The 16,146-nt window shown below is 41.5% G+C and overlaps 3 protein-coding genes and 1 non-coding gene across 6 annotated transcripts in view; 3 read left to right on the top strand and 1 right to left on the bottom strand.

Moving 5' to 3' along the window:
- Positions 1-8,668, top strand: part of abr (ABR activator of RhoGEF and GTPase) — a 126,267-nt gene extending 117,599 nt beyond the window's left edge. For both annotated transcript variants that reach the window (XM_085797492.1, XM_085797493.1), the window contains exons 17-23: positions 1,538-1,597; positions 2,003-2,112; positions 2,252-2,391; positions 3,432-3,566; positions 3,725-3,830; positions 4,651-4,804; positions 7,003-8,668. In XM_085797492.1, coding sequence (XP_085653618.1) covers positions 1,538-1,597; positions 2,003-2,112; positions 2,252-2,391; positions 3,432-3,566; positions 3,725-3,830; positions 4,651-4,804; positions 7,003-7,092 — 795 coding nt within the window. In that variant the 3' untranslated portion in view covers positions 7,093-8,668. The remainder of the gene's footprint in view (positions 1-1,537; positions 1,598-2,002; positions 2,113-2,251; positions 2,392-3,431; positions 3,567-3,724; positions 3,831-4,650; positions 4,805-7,002) is intronic.
- On the top strand, positions 801-873 carry trnav-aac (transfer RNA valine (anticodon AAC)). The gene has a single exon. It is a non-coding gene; the product is annotated as a tRNA-Val (tRNA).
- Positions 8,669-9,525: 857 nt separating the features above from the next.
- timm22 (translocase of inner mitochondrial membrane 22 homolog (yeast)) lies at positions 9,526-11,814 on the bottom strand. Its single transcript, XM_085797468.1, has 4 exons — positions 11,532-11,814; positions 10,810-11,006; positions 10,130-10,202; positions 9,526-10,052 (listed from the first exon to the last, which is right to left on the bottom strand). The coding sequence occupies exons 1-4, from the start codon at positions 11,788-11,790 to the stop codon at positions 9,976-9,978; spliced, it is 606 nt and encodes a 201-aa protein (XP_085653594.1). The 5' UTR covers positions 11,791-11,814; the 3' UTR covers positions 9,526-9,975.
- Positions 11,815-12,431: 617 nt separating this feature from the next.
- Positions 12,432-16,146, top strand: part of specc1 (sperm antigen with calponin homology and coiled-coil domains 1) — a 75,612-nt gene continuing 71,897 nt past the window's right edge. The window contains exon 1 of one of the 2 annotated variants that reach the window (XM_085797462.1): positions 12,432-12,542. The gene's annotated coding sequence lies outside the window, so the exon portion shown is untranslated. Of the gene's footprint in view, positions 12,564-16,146 lie in introns of both variants that reach the window. The other variant, XM_085797465.1, reaches the window with a different exon arrangement.

The raw sequence follows: 16,146 nt of genomic DNA, 5'->3' as shown, positions 1-16,146 counted from the left end.
GGATTTTCGCCCACTCTTCTTGGCAGTAGCTGTGTAAAGACCCAATTGTGGTGATTACCTGTCTCTCATCTCAAACCGAAACCCTGCTGGGAAAACAGGATTTAACGATAATAGGAATGCGTGAAACCGATGCCAAATGGGCTTTTTACGAGGTAATGAAATACACTCACTGAGAACTTTTTAATGGTTTCAGTCTAATGCTGACAATAGGAGAAGTGTGCTGCCCTTGCGCTCATCCAACACTTATTATTTTCCTCTAAGGTGAGCACATGGGGTTGTAATGACATAACCGTGTAGTGCAGATGCTCAAGCAGCCTATAAAAAAGGCATTAGCTGCTGTGGCCTCACACAGCAGGCGCAGACTCCAGGAGAGTTAAAGAAACAACAAGCTTGCCATCCATCATCGTCTGAGAGGGCATCATGGGACACGTCTGATCCAGACTTTGAGTATGTGTGTGGTAAAGTAGGCCAAGTGTCTGGGCCAATTTGGAGCCACTGTTGGACCCCCAATACACAGCAGGGAGCATATGTGGGAAACATTAAGTGGCATCATTCTTTCCCCAAGTAGACGCGGTGAGTGCGCTGTGGTAAAGCAGCAGCACTGACACGAGACACTTGAATGTGAACTGGGTTAGAGACATGGAGCAGCTGAAAGGTGAACTCTGGACTCAGTGAAGATAAATCACAAGTGCCTTCGGTCACCCTCAAACTTAATCAGCTGCAGCTTTTCTCAGTATGTCGGTTGCGCAACGCATGCTTTGAGATCAGGTCTGGAGAGTGGGAGAGGCCACGGGCAGCCAGTTCCCGTAGTGTAGTGGTTATCACGTTCGCCTAACACGCGAAAGGTCCTCGGTTCGAGACCGGGCGGGAACAGCAGCTTTTCATCTCCACCAGTGAGAGTGGGGGGTTTCTTTGATAAGTAGCTCGTCAGCGCTTCGGAGAAAGTGTTGCTCAACATCACTGTGGATACTAAGTTGTGTCAGTCTTGTTCTGGATAAAAATCTAATCACATAAAATGACTGGATCATTTTCTTTGTGTTTACATTAGTGCTTGACGGCATTAGATTAGCTTTTTGCTAATTGCTTGTCAAGTGTAAAGTGAAGGGGTGAAGCTTTAATCATCTCTCACACACCTCTGCTACTCCCTCTTGTTTGGAATTTAACACCACCAAGGAATATAATTTTCCATTACTACATTTTCCACTGTACAGTATGTAAATATCAACAAGCCTGTCTGGGAATCGACAACGAGAGAGGAAAGGCCCGCCTCTTTCTGTGGTAAAAATATTCCCCATGATTCATGTGGGAAAAGAGTTTTGTTTGGGTTGCAGTGGCTTCACTCTGAACCGCACTTTGGCAAACTGTTGTTTCAGGTAGTGACTCTTACTTGGTCGTCTCCCCTTGTGACATGATGCCAGGATGTGACTCTTCCATTGTGCCTAATGCTATCAGAAATCTCTACATGAATTTAGTCATGTCTCCTTATTTAATAAAGGCAAAAAATCTCATCATCCAATGTCTCTGTTGTGTCTTTCAGCTGGATCCCACGACGGTGCAGTCAAAGAACTGGCACATGGACGTCATTGAGATGAATGGGGTGAGACACACGTTTTGTAAATAGTTACCGTAATGAGATGTGTTATGTTTGGCAAAGGCTGTGTTGGGTTGGCCATCTTTTTCATTCCAAGTGTTTTTATTCAACAGTCTGTGTATCATAACAAAACTGTATCCCCTTACAAGCCTGCAGGAAGTCAGAGTAGGATTGAGTTAAAGTGTTTAGTCCTTGAGACTACAAGAATTCAGCCTCGATCCAGAGAAAAGATCAATTTGGCTCTGTAATGATTACTCTGAAGGTGTTGGGTGTTGTAATTGTATCAGTAGCTCAGTGTTACGATTTCACTGTCAAAACCTCCCAATCACTAAGCAAACAGAGATGGTTTGTGAGGATCCTGGCTGCTCACAGCGATGGAGTTTATTTCAACTGTGGTTTCTTCACCATCAGATCAAAGTGGAGTTCTCCATGAAGTTCACGAGTCGGGACCTCAGCTTGAAGAGAACGCCGTCCAAAAAACAGAGTGGGGTGTTTGGAGTCAAAATCAACGTGGTGACAAAGTAAGTATCCCTTCCCAGAGTAAAACTTTACTTTATACAAACCCATTACTGCACATTATATACGAGCTAAACACAGTCCACAGTCTGTTTCACATCGTCAGAGAAGTAACGTGGGTGTAACTGCTGTTTGTGTCCACAGGCGTGAACGCTCCAAGGTGCCTTACATTGTCCGTCAGTGCATTGAGGAAGTGGAGAAGAGGGGGATTGACGAAGTAGGAATCTACAGGATCTCAGGGGTGGCCACTGATATCCAGGCCCTCAAAGCAGCGTTTGACACCAGTAAGTCTCGCGGCTCTCGCCCACTGGTTTCTGGGTGACACTGCCGGCCTCCTATCATCCTGAATAAGGATCAAAGTGCTATTTAGTATATTTTGAGGATGGGATTTACAAAGCAGGGCACTCTGTGATACACAATATTCAGGTCTCTCTTAGCACAACAGACCGCCTTTCCAAGTCTTTTATCCCTTGTGCCATTAGGTTTTTAAACCTGCCAGCAACCATTTGAACCACCTTTCTGAATGAGTTTTTTTATCTATGCTTTCCTGTTTTTCTTGATGACTGCTCCCTTAATTAAACTAATTATTTATTAATTTAGTATAATATGATCACGTATGCTGTTTCTGTTCTGGGGCTTGACTTTTAACTTGACTTTTAACTAATTAATGAATGTGTTGAACGAATGAATAATGTATGTAATAATGTTAGCTGCAAAACTGAATTGCCCTCTGGGATAAATAAAGATGTATTCTATTGTGTGACTGTCACTGAATTAGAAAATGTGCAAAAGGGTTAAGTTAGGTACTTTCTTTATTAACTACATATTAGTTTCACAGAGTAGGGTTAGTATGAAGGACGTATGACAAAAGGAAGAAAACCTAACTTAAATAAAATGATTTCAAACATTCAATCAAATCAAAAAACAAAAATAACCATTCTGAACCTGTATGTAATCAAAATAAGGATGTGTTGCCTTTCAGCACGTAGATGTATCATGTGTGATGTGGTTTACTGGAATAGATTTGTGGGAATTGGCTGTCAGCATCCAGGACAGATGAGGAGCAGCAGCTGTTTGGTGTTGTTCATGAGCGTCTCAGTCGGTCACGGCTGCTTTTTACGTCACCCAGATCTGACTGAGCGGAGCCGAGTATCACTTTTCATTTTCGTGTGTGATATTCAGCGTCTGTCTGTGTGTGGTTGTGTGTGGTTGTCGAGAGATTGCGTCACTCCTGGAGACGGAGAGAGAGCAGCTGTGTTATTGTGTCTGTAACAATGCAGCGTGTTCACTTTCTAATCGGTCTTTGTTTGTGTCCGACCCGTAGATACCAAAGACATCCTGGTGATGCTGAGCGACATGGACATTAACGCCATCGCAGGGACACTGAAGCTGTACTTCAGGGAGCTGCCGGAGCCTCTGCTCACCGACCGCCTCTACCCCGCCTTCATGGAGGGCATAGGTGCGACCTTTTGTGCAGGAAGTTTTGTTTGTCATCAGCGGGCCATTTTTAGACTTGAGGGGGGAGTTATCGTTGCTCAGCTGAAAGAGATAAGGGCGAAAGTTTAAAAAGCTGTTTCACCATAATTTGATCTGACATCTTGTTCCTCTCTCTCGCAGCGCTCTCTGACCCAGCAGCCAAGGAGAACTGCATGATGCACCTCCTACGCTCCCTGCCGGACCCCAACCTCATGACCTTCCTTACTCTGCTGGAGCACCTCAAACGGTCAGTGGTGGACAGTAACGGAGTAAATTTACTTCAGTACTGTACTTAACTACACATCCAGAGGATTTGTACTTTACTTGAATATTAGATTTCTTTGGTACTTATTACTCTTACTTGAATACATTTACAAGACAAATATTTTTACTTTTACTCGAGTTAATTTCTAGGGAGGTTGAAAAGTACTCGTTACTTTCAGGTCTGCTTTTTTTTTTTCTTCTAAAATACTATTGAACACAAGCTGTGCTTGTCAAAAAAGGAAACCCTAACCCCTAAAAGCAGCACATCAGTGCAGGTGGTTTCAAAGAGTTAATTCTCAGAAACAAGAGTTAAAAGGTCCTTAAATTAATTTAGAAAAAATTATAGTAATTCATTAATGTGAAAAATAAGAAATTTACTCTTACTCTTACTTTTACTTAAAGTAAATTTAAAAGCATGTACTTTTGGATACTTAAGTACCTTTAAAAGCAAGTACTTTTTTACTCTTACTCAAGTAACATGTCGACTGAGCTACTTTTACTTGTAACTGAGTAAATTTTGACCAGTAGTATTTATACTCTTACTCAAGTACTGGGGTCGAGTTCTCTGTCCATCTCTGCAAACGGTACACACCCTCAAAAACCACTCTCAAAAACTATCCCTCAGATATCTACAGACATCTACTCCGTTTTTCCACCTGTCAGACAAAGAGTACCCAAATCTTTTAGTGTAATTTGAAAAGTGAATATATTTTTTGGTTAAACTTTTCTAACCTTTAACCTCAAAACAAAAATCCACGGAGCACGGTGTGTATTAACGCCTTCCTCCCTGTTTGTGGCTGCAGGGTGGCTGAGAAGGAGCCCATCAACAAGATGTCCCTCCACAACCTGGCCACCGTGTTTGGCCCCACTCTGCTCAGGCCCTCAGAAACAGAGATCGCAAAGGGACAGCACATCACTTCCGCCTCGGACATCTGGTCACATGACGTCATGGCACAGGTACCTTACACACATTTTACATTTTTGACAGTTGAATATGAATCTACACATGTAAAAACCACGTGCCTGTGATTACTCACTGATGCCCTCGGCCGCTTTACCAAACGGTTTTCTCGATAGCTTGAAACTGAGTAAGCATCTTTCTGTGAGAACCTGCAATAAATGGTAGACTGGTGCGTACATGCGTTTCTCCTCGCTCGCTGCACGTGTTTTCCAGATGAATTTTACTCCCACGCCGCCGAGTGACCCGTGTCACTGAAGTCTATTCTCCCAGCTGTATTTAGGCTGCAGGCCATCAATTCATCTCTGCTGAGAGATGAGTTTCCTGTGTGTTTTCTTGGTAGGATAAACAACATCCAGAGTAAATCATCATAAATGGGGCAGCATGCACATGCTGGAGACCCCGTCCGTCCATTACAGTGAAGCGTAGTGTTTGTATTGCGGCTTATTTAAATTCTAAATGTTTATTGCACTAGTACACAAAATGTCAAACACCAAAGAGAGATGTTTCCGCCTGTATATTCTGCATATTATCTCAGAGTGATGTATTTACCTCCATTCTAATGAAAACCCATCCGTCAGTTAAAGTTCAGGTCCTCTGACTTGCAAAGTACTTTTTTGAGCAGTCGAGTGCATATTATAAATTCAGTCATGCACCTGGAACTGATTTTGCTGCTAAGCTGTGAGCACCATCAAACAAACGGTGAATCAAATTAAACTTCCCAGACATATGCCTATCTGATAACTGATTAAAAGGGAGATTAAGGGAAATTTGTGGAGCGTAGCAAGAAGCAGCATTAGACTGATTCACCCATTTTCATAAAGAGGATTGTCTAGACACGCAACAACATTTTGAAATGTTCAGAAGTGAGTGAAGAGTGAGTTTACTGCTCTATCCATCCCTATTTCTTATTTTAACCTTATTTCACCAGATGATTGATCTCACTGAGCTCAGATCAGTATTCTTCATGGGAGCTGTACAAAGAGTTTAACCTGAAAAACCTACCTGTGACCACAGTCTGACCAGAGAGCAAAGTAAACTTCAGTATAAGTGCTGAATTATACACAACCCCCAACATCAAAGCAGAAACTCATGAGCCAAAACTAGTTAAATATTAACCAAAAAGATTTGTCAGCCGCAAAATCCAGAATTATTTGAAATTCAGCAAGAGAAAAGTTAGTTTTTAAATCTTTCTGTTCTGACTTTTTTTTAGAGAGAGAAAACAGCATGAGAAGATATTTCTGTCTCATATACTTAATTTCTAGGAGAATAAAGTAATGAGGATGAAGACCTCAGTGACCTTAGAGATAGAATGAAGAAAAGTTACAGAAATTACAGCTATTGATCTTAAAATTTGAAAATTAAGTGTTCAAATGTGTCAAAGAACTACTTATGTTGAGTGGTACTTTCTTTTTAAAGTAGAACAAGACATGTGCTACAGTTGTAGCATTACAGTAGATCAGATGTGAGTTATTTACACATTTACCTGCTGATTTGCTCTAATTATTAACACAATCAGCAGCTACACAGAGCTCTTGAAGAAATCCAATATCAAAGAAGAAGCCTCAGCTCTTTATTCTTGTAATATCTGCCATCATCAATCTTATTTATTTCCTTTTTTTAATACTTCAGTATCAAACAAAACAGAATCGGTGTCAGAGAGATAGAAAACACATTGAAACAACCTGGATATCCATAGACGCTAATGGTGTCTCTGTGAATGGTCAGTCAGATTTGAACATTTAGACATGAAGCTCATGTTTTTAGAGCCGATGTGACTAAACATTTGGAGGATATAACGAAACCAGACATCCTGCACAGAAAAATACCCACAAATCTGTTAAGAAACTGGAAAAACTGAGAAACTGTAACTCCACATCTTGTCTGACTATTCATATTTTTAAGTTTTCCTCTGTGTTACAGAGGCCCAGTTGTCTGTCCACCCACTGGGACATTGCAAACAGGAAATGCTAGTAGCCAATTCTGTGTACTTTTAATAAAGTCTTTAATATAAACACATACAGGCTAAAAGAAAAGAGGGATAACAGACAGGGAGTACAGAGCCAGGCTCTAAACCCCCTCTATTAGATTAAACACAAGACAGAGACAGTCAGAATGATTTGGATTAAATTTTTGATTAAATTGAATAATTAATGAAATGGAATTTGTAATGAGCCAAACTTCTCTCTCCCCTCAGGTCCAGGTGCTGCTCTACTACCTGCAGCATCCTCCCATCTCCTTTGCCGAGCTGAAGCGCAACACGCTCTACTTCTCCACTGACGTCTAAATCCCCACCCAGCTCCCTCAGGGCGGCACCTGGAGACGAGGCAGTGGGAGACTCCATACAAACCTCGGTCCCTGCCACTCGCTCCTCCTGCCTCACCTTTCCTCCCAGCAGGCAGCTCATCTCATCTGTACAGCCCCATCCCACCCACCCACCTATACCCACCCCTACATCTTTCCTCTTCACTCACCCAAACCAACCCCAAACCCCAACCCCACCCCACCCCTATCCTGAAAAGAGATGGAGCCAAAACATGACGGGAGGCGGTGAAGGAGATTCCCTGGTCGTCTTAAGTAGTCATGCATCATGTCCTGTTTGTAATGTGAGGGAAGCAGAGCCGCTCTCCGCCTCCCACCGACGAGACGACAAGGCATTCTGGGAGCACAGTGGGAAAGGTTGAGGGGGTCCGGAGCCAACAGCCTGGCGCGGCGGCACAGGGTCAAGCCCCGAAGCGTGTGCGGTGGTGTCATCTCGTGAGCCCTTTCCAGACACACTGGTTAAATGATCTCAGAAACCTCCAGCTTTTCTTTTTTTTTTTTTTTTTTTTCCCCGATCAGAGGCATTCCAGAAAAATGGCATTTCCATGTTTTTATAAATCTGTTCAACAGCTGTTTTTGTTTTCCTTTTTCTGTCTTTTCTGGCTTTGTGCATGTGGTGGAGGAGGCTGGGGTGTATGAGTGACAATGTGGATGTACTCCAGTGAGCGTGTGAGTGAATGTGTGTGTTTAAGGGACTTTGAGGACTTGTGAGGTTTAGAAGTGGCTGAGAAGCTGTCCTAAAGAACGGCTGGCGATGCGAACTCTCTGTGCTGACAAACAAGAGAGAGCCGCCAGTTCCCCCAGTGAGTCTCGGCCAAATTAGCCCTATTTATTTTAAATATATATAATATGTGTGCCTGTACAGTTCTGTGCAACTAGAGAAATGCTCTAAGGAGTCTGTTTTTTGAAGTTTATTCAGGTAGTGATGTTATTTTTAGTCTGATTTTCTCATCCACCATGTCCATGGTTGGTAAGCTGTAACTGAAAAAGACCACCAGAACTTCTGCCAGTTAATTTCAGATCACTTAGTAGAGGAGAGGCCACTCTGTGACGTGAGGGTTGTCAAGATAAAAAAAAGAAGAAAAAAAAAAACACAACAAATGGAACATTTAGCTTTTTTTTTTCTTGTTGTTGCATTGCAAGCCTGTTCCAAGTGTCTTACTGCACCGGTATAATCTATAGGATGATTTGTGTAGTTGCCCTCATTGCATGTTCAGCTTGTCAATCAAACCAGGCCGGGTAACACAAAGGTAGGTTGTCTCTGCAAGGCCCCTTGCTACAACTGGCAAACGCTCATCTCTGCTCTGTACAAAGCCAACAACCTTTCTGCTATCAAGCCTGCGACATATCTTAAAATACTGTAAGCACTGCTAGATGAGTACTATTTGATATTTTTAATATAAGATTAAAATAAAATAAAAAATGTTGTATTTTACTTCTTTTGAGAAGAATTTCAATATACTGTAATATTGAGGCTAAATGTCAATGTGAACTTTTTCCCCCCTTTTTTAGTAAAATAAAAGTTACCAAAACACTCTGAATGTGTGTCCGTCTGAACTTCCATAAGACTGTCTGTGGAAATAGTGGATAAATGATCAATAAAACATAACTGATGTCATACCATGTTATATTAGCTATTTATCAGATGTATTACGCTGTATAAGTGACTTTAACAGCTGCCCAACACACACTGTTCATTACATCAACTAAACTAGAATGAGATTTTGTCTGTTTTTACTTTGATTTAATGCCTCCAGTCATGTCTTTATAAAGTGTAAATAAGTTCAATAAGTTGATCGAAACAACATTTATCTCATTAGCAAGACTCAATTTCAGATTTCTCTCACTTTAAGGTGGAGTAAGGAGGATCTCTAGTGGTGACACATAGGTATCACACTTTTTTCACATCAGCCACCAGTAATAAATGCTTCACTGACATTTACCAACTTGGATTTTCCACAACATTTCTGCTCTGGTGTCACATACATACTTGAGTAATATTTTTAAATCAAACATTTTAAAACCATATCTGTTGTTTGCTCTGACTCTAGTAATTATAATAAACACTGTTTTGATAGGGTCCTTGCACCGTTAGGCGCTCAGGCACTAATTTATAGTCCAAACTATTTGTTTATCAGTGCTATTAAATGATTGTTTAAGTTACTACTACTTTGAATTTTAAGTTAGTGTGTGATTTCAAATCACATATTTAAAATAATATTTTTTATTATTTTAGACTGAACATAATTTATGACATCCTCAAATGTACACATGACAACAGTACTGGCTGTTTCTGATGGTGAAGAGATGTTAACAGTCACACATTGCTTATACTATAATAGATTAGATCCATTACTTTGATAGTGGTCATTGACACTTGTAAAAGAAAACAGTGATGAAAAAAAAACTTTAATATACATAATCCTTATATGGATTAGTTACTGACACATCACATCTCCATGTTCTACAACAAGAACAGTGTTGGTCTGAGTCTCATGTGTGGTGGTCCTGACTCAGAGTCAACGTGACTTTCATCCCATCATGACACCTCTGACACAGTGGACTCACTCTGCTGAGTTTCTTGATCCTCCGTATGAAAGTAGGGTTGCTTTGCTCAAACTGTCCACAACACAAAGGTAATAATAAGACATAGGAGAAATAAAAACAGACAGGTCTGTTTCAGTTCACTGTATACAAACAGAACCGTGTCACTTCCATCACATACAGCACATCTGTTCTGCCTTTGCAGCAGTTCTCCATGTGCAGGGAAATATTCACAAAGTCCTCTTGGGGCTCATCCAGATGTGCATCGGTTAGGCTCTTGTCCACAGAACCGCTCTTTAGTGGTTCACCGCAAATAATATTCAATAGCAGCGGAGAATGCAGCAAAGCCCCCACATCCCAGGACCCCAGCCTTCAGACCAGCTGCAAAAGAAAAATGCAAACATCAGAAATACTTTTAATTTGAAAAAATCTTGAGTGAATGCCACCAAGTCACATACCACGAAATCCAATCGCTCCTCCAGTTACACAACCGCTGTACACTGCATTCTTCCAGTCGGATACCCCTCGGTGCTGTGGGAAAAAACCCAGACAAAAACATTTTAATTGTGCGTACGTGTGAGGTAAGTCAATGATAATTACCAGGTAACATCCTGCTTTTCAGTACATGAAGTGTAATTGTTTTGGGTCTACAGTTTTACAGCAGAGGGAGCTATCAGACCATTTTGAGAAGGTAAAAAAATAAAGAAAAACAGAAGAGAATGAGGATCCTAAAACATAATTCAACACACATCAAACATATGAAGTATTCCAGCTGTTTGTGTATTTTTATTACACTAATGCTCTAGAAATTTGTCCACCAATTGGCAGCAGATGTGTTAGAGGCCTTAAAACTTCCATAACATCTAATGTGACCCATTCTTGTGTAAGTGTTTATAGCTGTGATGAAGATACATATTTATTGATTTCTTTTCTAAATCTCTTGAGGTACAATTCAAAATAAATGATTTAGCTTTTGTCGTCTGAATCTAAATACACAGTTGAGAGATGTTTAGTATCATATTCATACATTATGTTTTCCAACAGACTGTAATGAAAGTCGTTAGTTTCAGTCATGTTTATGGAACTGTGTGTGGTTGTATACAACCCCCTCATAATAAAGAGAGGTGCTGTGACTTACCGATTCAATGATGCACTCTGTACAGGAGAACATGGCGCCCACAATGGCGAAGTTCTTGGCGTAGGACATTCCTCTCTGGCCCATGTCTTTCAAGACTTCACGTGCTGATGGAGTCTTAAGGGGGTCTTTAGGGTCGAAGCCAACGTTGGTATCAATGCCGGCCGTGAAGACACCAAAAGCTCCTCCCAGGACAAACCCTGTGGGGAACAGAAACACAGACATCAGTGTCTAATCAATAAAGAACAACAAACACCATCACACCTAGAGAATAACAGCTGCCTGCTGCCCGGTGATTGGTTCTGTTTGTGTAAGGCAACATTGTAGTGGCCTGCCAAGATCAATCAATCATTTGGTCTATTCTATGACATATATAAAGACATGGTCATCCCTATAATTGCACACCCTGAAGAGATGATCAGTTAATAAGACAAGCTTCACATCCACATGAATGTGAAGTTGCATGGGCCAAAGTGTAACATTTTTACTTTGATTGATTGTCAGAATATATTTTCAGCCTAGCATTTCTTCCTATGACCCATGCTTCAGCTAAGTCACTGATAAAGATTTGTTGACTGATAGATAATTGATTTATTATGAAAACCTCGCACCAAAATCCCAGTACCCCCCTCGAGTCCTCGCGTAAATGCACAGTGGGGCCCCCCCCCCAAAAAAAATGACAGGTACAGAAGATCCTGATGTTTATTGTTGGTGTGGTTTCTTACCTCCTACACAGGCCAGGACAGACTTGAAGGCGCAGCTCTCCATTCCCCTCTCGATCATCTTCTGCTCGTCGCTTTTCGGAGGCACCGGCAGCCCCCCCATAACAGTGGGATTCAGGTCTTTTACGGGCCTCTTGTCCCCGATAAGATGGTCCAGGATCGTACTGTACTGAAGGGTTTGGCTGTCCAGACCCGGTCCAGCCGAAGCTGGACCTTGTGAGTCGGAGGCAGCGCTGTCTGCAACACCCGTGGACGCGGCCATGTTTCTCAATGACAGCGCTCTGGGTGAATGTATTCAACGACTAGGTTTCACAGATTCGTTACATTTTTATTTCCTGAAAGTGAAGATAATGGGTCATGAAAAAAATAACATACATTAATATGACGACCATATAGAAGAAAAACACGTATTTTTGAATAAATGTTTTTATGCTCTGACGATAAGGTTTATTTCAATTCATGTCCGCAGATTCGACACGAAGTCAACCTGCCAAGATAACTTTAGCAGCAGCAGCAGCAGCAGCAGCCCTGCATTATCCAGGCAAATTATGCAATGCTTTTCTTGAAATTTGATGCTAATTTTTTAGGCTTTGATCTAATGCCAGATAGCACTTTATTTGAGTTATAGAAACTACATTTCTGCAGCTTAGGCCTACTTTTTGTAGCAAATGTGTTGAATACCGCATATTTAGCTAAACGGAACGGCGAAATACAACAAAAAAAACACATTCCATAAAAAAAGCAATCTTCTACAAACTACAATTAAGTCCTCTTGACAAAGTGCACGATGATAGTTTTAAAATCCTAGTTCCCGTTCCTTTAGGGAAAAAATAGAAGAAGACTACATTTCCCAGAATCCCATTCGAGCACTGCGCCAAAGTCGCTTCACGCGCTCCACCTACCGGCCCGAGCGCTGCCCGTTGGTGACACTTAAATGACTCTCGTGCGTGTGGCGGCGGCGGCAGCAGCATCCAGATCAAACAACAGCAGCAGCACCGCAGCGACACTGAACAGGTGAGCTCAGCTGGAGCTACAGTGGCTAACACTGGTTTATATTTTGACAGTCCACAGCATTTAATCTCATTTTCTGCTTTTCTCTGGGTCAGAATGTGTAAACTTTGCTGTTGACGCTTTTACTGTTGTCGGTGAAAATGAGAGAAGGTGTCAGAGAGGTGTCGCTCGGGATCTGTTGGTTTTGGCCAATTGACTGTGAAGCTTAACAGACTTTGATAACAGCGAGTGTTAAAAACTGCGTTAAGTCACAGCCGGTGATTCTGTTCCTTTAATTTAACGACCAAGTCATCTTGAAGCAGACCAGCCTTTCCTTTCCTGATGCCACACAACGTCTGTTGTAAAATTAGCCGGAGGACATGTTTTAACGCTAATATACGGTATGACTGTAATGTAAGGTAACGTGTAAAGTCCAATAACATCGACGTTAACAAATCTTCAGATATTCATGATGAATTCTTTCAGTTCTCTTAATAATAATGTTGCACCAGTCAGAGTCGTGGGTTCAACAGGATCCCTTCTGGATCAATACTGCCCATCTGCTTCATATAGGCTACATCCATTTTACTGGCTCAGTTCCTGTACCTTCATGGTTATAAGTTAATATTCGTAATTCAGTGACAGTGTTATCATTGCCACAACAAGGTGTCCGGTTGTGTTTATTGTGTCATTTTCTCCAGTTTTAGGGATCCTGCTTGCAAGTCAGTGAAATACTGCAGCTCTAACTTAATCAGAAGGAGTTTAGAAGCACTGAGGCCAGAGGTCTCCTCAGTGCAGCCCCCACTCCCATTAAAATATTATGTTACCAATTAAAAAGAAGGTTACATAGCCTACATTTTGAAAAATTCATCTGGATCTTTTTAAAACTTCGATATTAATGGTTTTTGCAAACTTTCTATAAAACACTATTCCAAACAGGAAGGTTTAATTGCTGCTCCTAAACCTTATGCGCTCTGACAGTTAAAAAATATCTGTTATTACCCATTAATTTGTTGGCGGAGAACCTGGCCTAAATATTTAAACTTATTGGAATCATCTTATAATTCATCAGTCATACGTTAAGTCCCTCCAGGTCCCCATAAAAATACAGCAGAGGATCTGACTGGCCTTGCGAATACTCAGCAGAGGATGCAAACCTTGTGATACGTGGGCAAAAATACATACAGTTTCTGATATTACCATTATATTGTTGTGTACCATTGCTACCCACTGTTTAGCAGCTGCCTCCGGCATGGAGTTCACATTTTGCATGTTGCTGCCACCGGCAACAACGTGTAAAATGTGGAAAAATCATAGTGTGCACTGCATGTGTTGTTGTGTTTTTTTTTCTTGGAACCACCTCAGTGCGCTGCAAGCCTTTTTCTCTTCACATGATCAGCCAGCCATTTGTTTCTCATTAGGTCAGTGCCATGTGAAGCAGTCAAACAAGGCTTTATTGTGTTAAGTAAAGTTATCTGTGAAAGTTTGTTCTTTATATTTTAAATGGCTCCTTAAACGCCTCATTATGGCAAACTAGCTACTGTGTGTAGTTGTATTCTCCCCACATAACATTTCCTTGTAAACTACATTACCTAAGCGATTCAGAAACACTTGCTTGAATAATAAACCATTGCTATTTCGGACACGGCTTGCTGTGTGGTATAATTTGACATCTCAATAATGACAAAAGGGCAAAGTAAAGTTGTAAAATATCTTAATTGCAGTGCTTAGGTTTTAGTCTTGTGTTTATAGAGGAGACCAACCTTGCAGTGGTACGTAACATGGGTACTTTTGGAGAAACCAAATGGACGACAAATGACAGCTTTCAGTTTCTTCTGTTCCTTTTGATCCCACCACAGAGAAATAGAGTTCAAATATGAGCAGTGTGCACCAGTCATTTATAATGCAGTCAATGTGGATGTTGTTTGTTGGTAATTATAGCTCTTGTCTGTTCATATTTAACCATTCAAGAGGGGAAAATAGTCAGGAATGTGTCTTTGGCTTCTTGGCTGTTATTGACTCTAGGGACCACTAAGGGAAGTTTGTGTCGACTCAATGTGATTATCATCATTCAGACAACTAGCTTTGAGAAAAGTAGAACCATTTACTACTGGATTGTGTTATTAAGAGGTGTTTAAAGTGTTTTTGAAGGCAAGAAAAGACATCTGTCAGCAGCTAATAAGATGTCCAATTAGCAATCTTTCTCTTTGAGGTTATTGGTGATGACTCATTTGTGTTTGATGGAGGCAAACACTAAACAGTCTTACCTGCTGTGTGTGGATGTCCTTGTGGAGCCCAGAGCGCTGCTGCTGACTCTCCTTTATTTTTTCATGTAGAGCTGCTCTCACTCTCTGTTCAATGCATTATCTGGTCAGTTCCTGTCACTGGGCTTTCTATTTATAGTAAGGGGTTATGTGGGGAACATCCTTGCGTAGTCTTACAGCGGTGATCTCGTTGTCCGCTGTGAGCAGTGGGAAGAATCTGAATGTACAGTATGTGGTTGTATGAGAACTCACTTTCCTCTCAGCGCCATACACTCAGGATGATGGGCCTATATAGCAGTCAGTGATGGTGTCCTGGTTTCACTTTTTGTTAACGACACACTAGGGGGATGTTGGCGGTTGGGTAGAAAACGATCAGTAGCGCTGGAGTTCTCCATCCGCATGCAGTAACGTGACATAAGAAATGAGTCAGGGTGGGGGTGGGGTAACACTATTTGTAGTGACCTTGTCCAGCGCTGAAGAAGGATGAAAGGCAGATGCTGCAGTGGTGTAGTGCTCAACTGTGCATCAGCTGATAACTCCACACTTTAGATGCTCCAGATCCTAAATTATCGATGCTTAATGAAAACAGATAACAGTATACCGATGATCTGTGGACCTGTGGATTGGTTGATAATACATGGATGTCTGTACACAGCCTTAGGATGAGATTTACTTCAGGTGAGCCCGAGTGGACTCTTGTATCAACATCTAGCCTACAGTCTGAGTTACACACTCCATTGTATTGGGGTTAATGCACTTGTGCCCTAATATAACTAGCGTTGTTATGGCTATAGTCTAAAGGCTGCTTTCAGATATGATCACCTTTGTGTGCGTTCAAATGTGTGGACACACCTCTCTCTCTCTCTCAGTCAGGACTCTGATTGAGCCACCCAAGATAATATCAGGAGTCAGGGCAGGGGCTGTTGCTGAGGACTTTAGATTGAAAGAGATTACCAAGTTGAGCAAGCATGAAACTTTGGCCTCATCATATACAGTAGGCTAGGCTGGGTTCACATGCATCTTGCCTCCCCACAATAATGAGGTGGAGGATCAAAGAGGTCACTGAGCCGCACCAGTATGAATATCTTGGCCATCCTCCTGAACCCGGTGGTGCAGCTGATCCTGGAGGTGCTGGCTTCACTGAGTCCAATTCTGTGAACTATCAGTGATCTGTCAGTCAGTAATGGAGTAACATTTGTTTTTTTGTTTTGTTTTTTGTCAGAGGGACAATTAAATTGCACAAGTCATGAATATTCTGCAGGTGTCTTTGCAATGCAAATCACCTCTTTTATAAAATGGTTTTATGATCAGAGTTCAGCTTGACTAAGTCTTTGTTGATACTGAATGTCGTTTGAGGTGGAAAT

Source organism: Trachurus japonicus, chromosome 14, assembly GCF_045865225.1.
Source record: "Trachurus japonicus isolate A0001 chromosome 14, Traja_1.0".
Taxonomy (NCBI): domain Eukaryota; kingdom Metazoa; phylum Chordata; class Actinopteri; order Carangiformes; family Carangidae; genus Trachurus; species Trachurus japonicus.
This window is presented reverse-complemented; position numbering and strand designations above follow the sequence as displayed.

Bases quoted from the DNA above. Each gene is read 5' to 3' on its own strand.
- timm22 (XM_085797468.1), bottom strand. From the start codon at position 11,790: ATGGCCGCGTCCACGGGTGTTGCAGACAGCGCTGCCTCCGACTCACAA. The intron at 11,007-11,531 runs GTAAGAAACCAC...TGTTCCCCACAG, and splicing joins TGTCCTGGCCTGTGTAGGAG to GGTTTGTCCTGGGAGGAGCT. The intron at 10,053-10,129 runs GTATGTGACTTG...TTTCTTTTGCAG, and splicing joins AGGAGCGATTGGATTTCGTG to CTGGTCTGAAGGCTGGGGTC.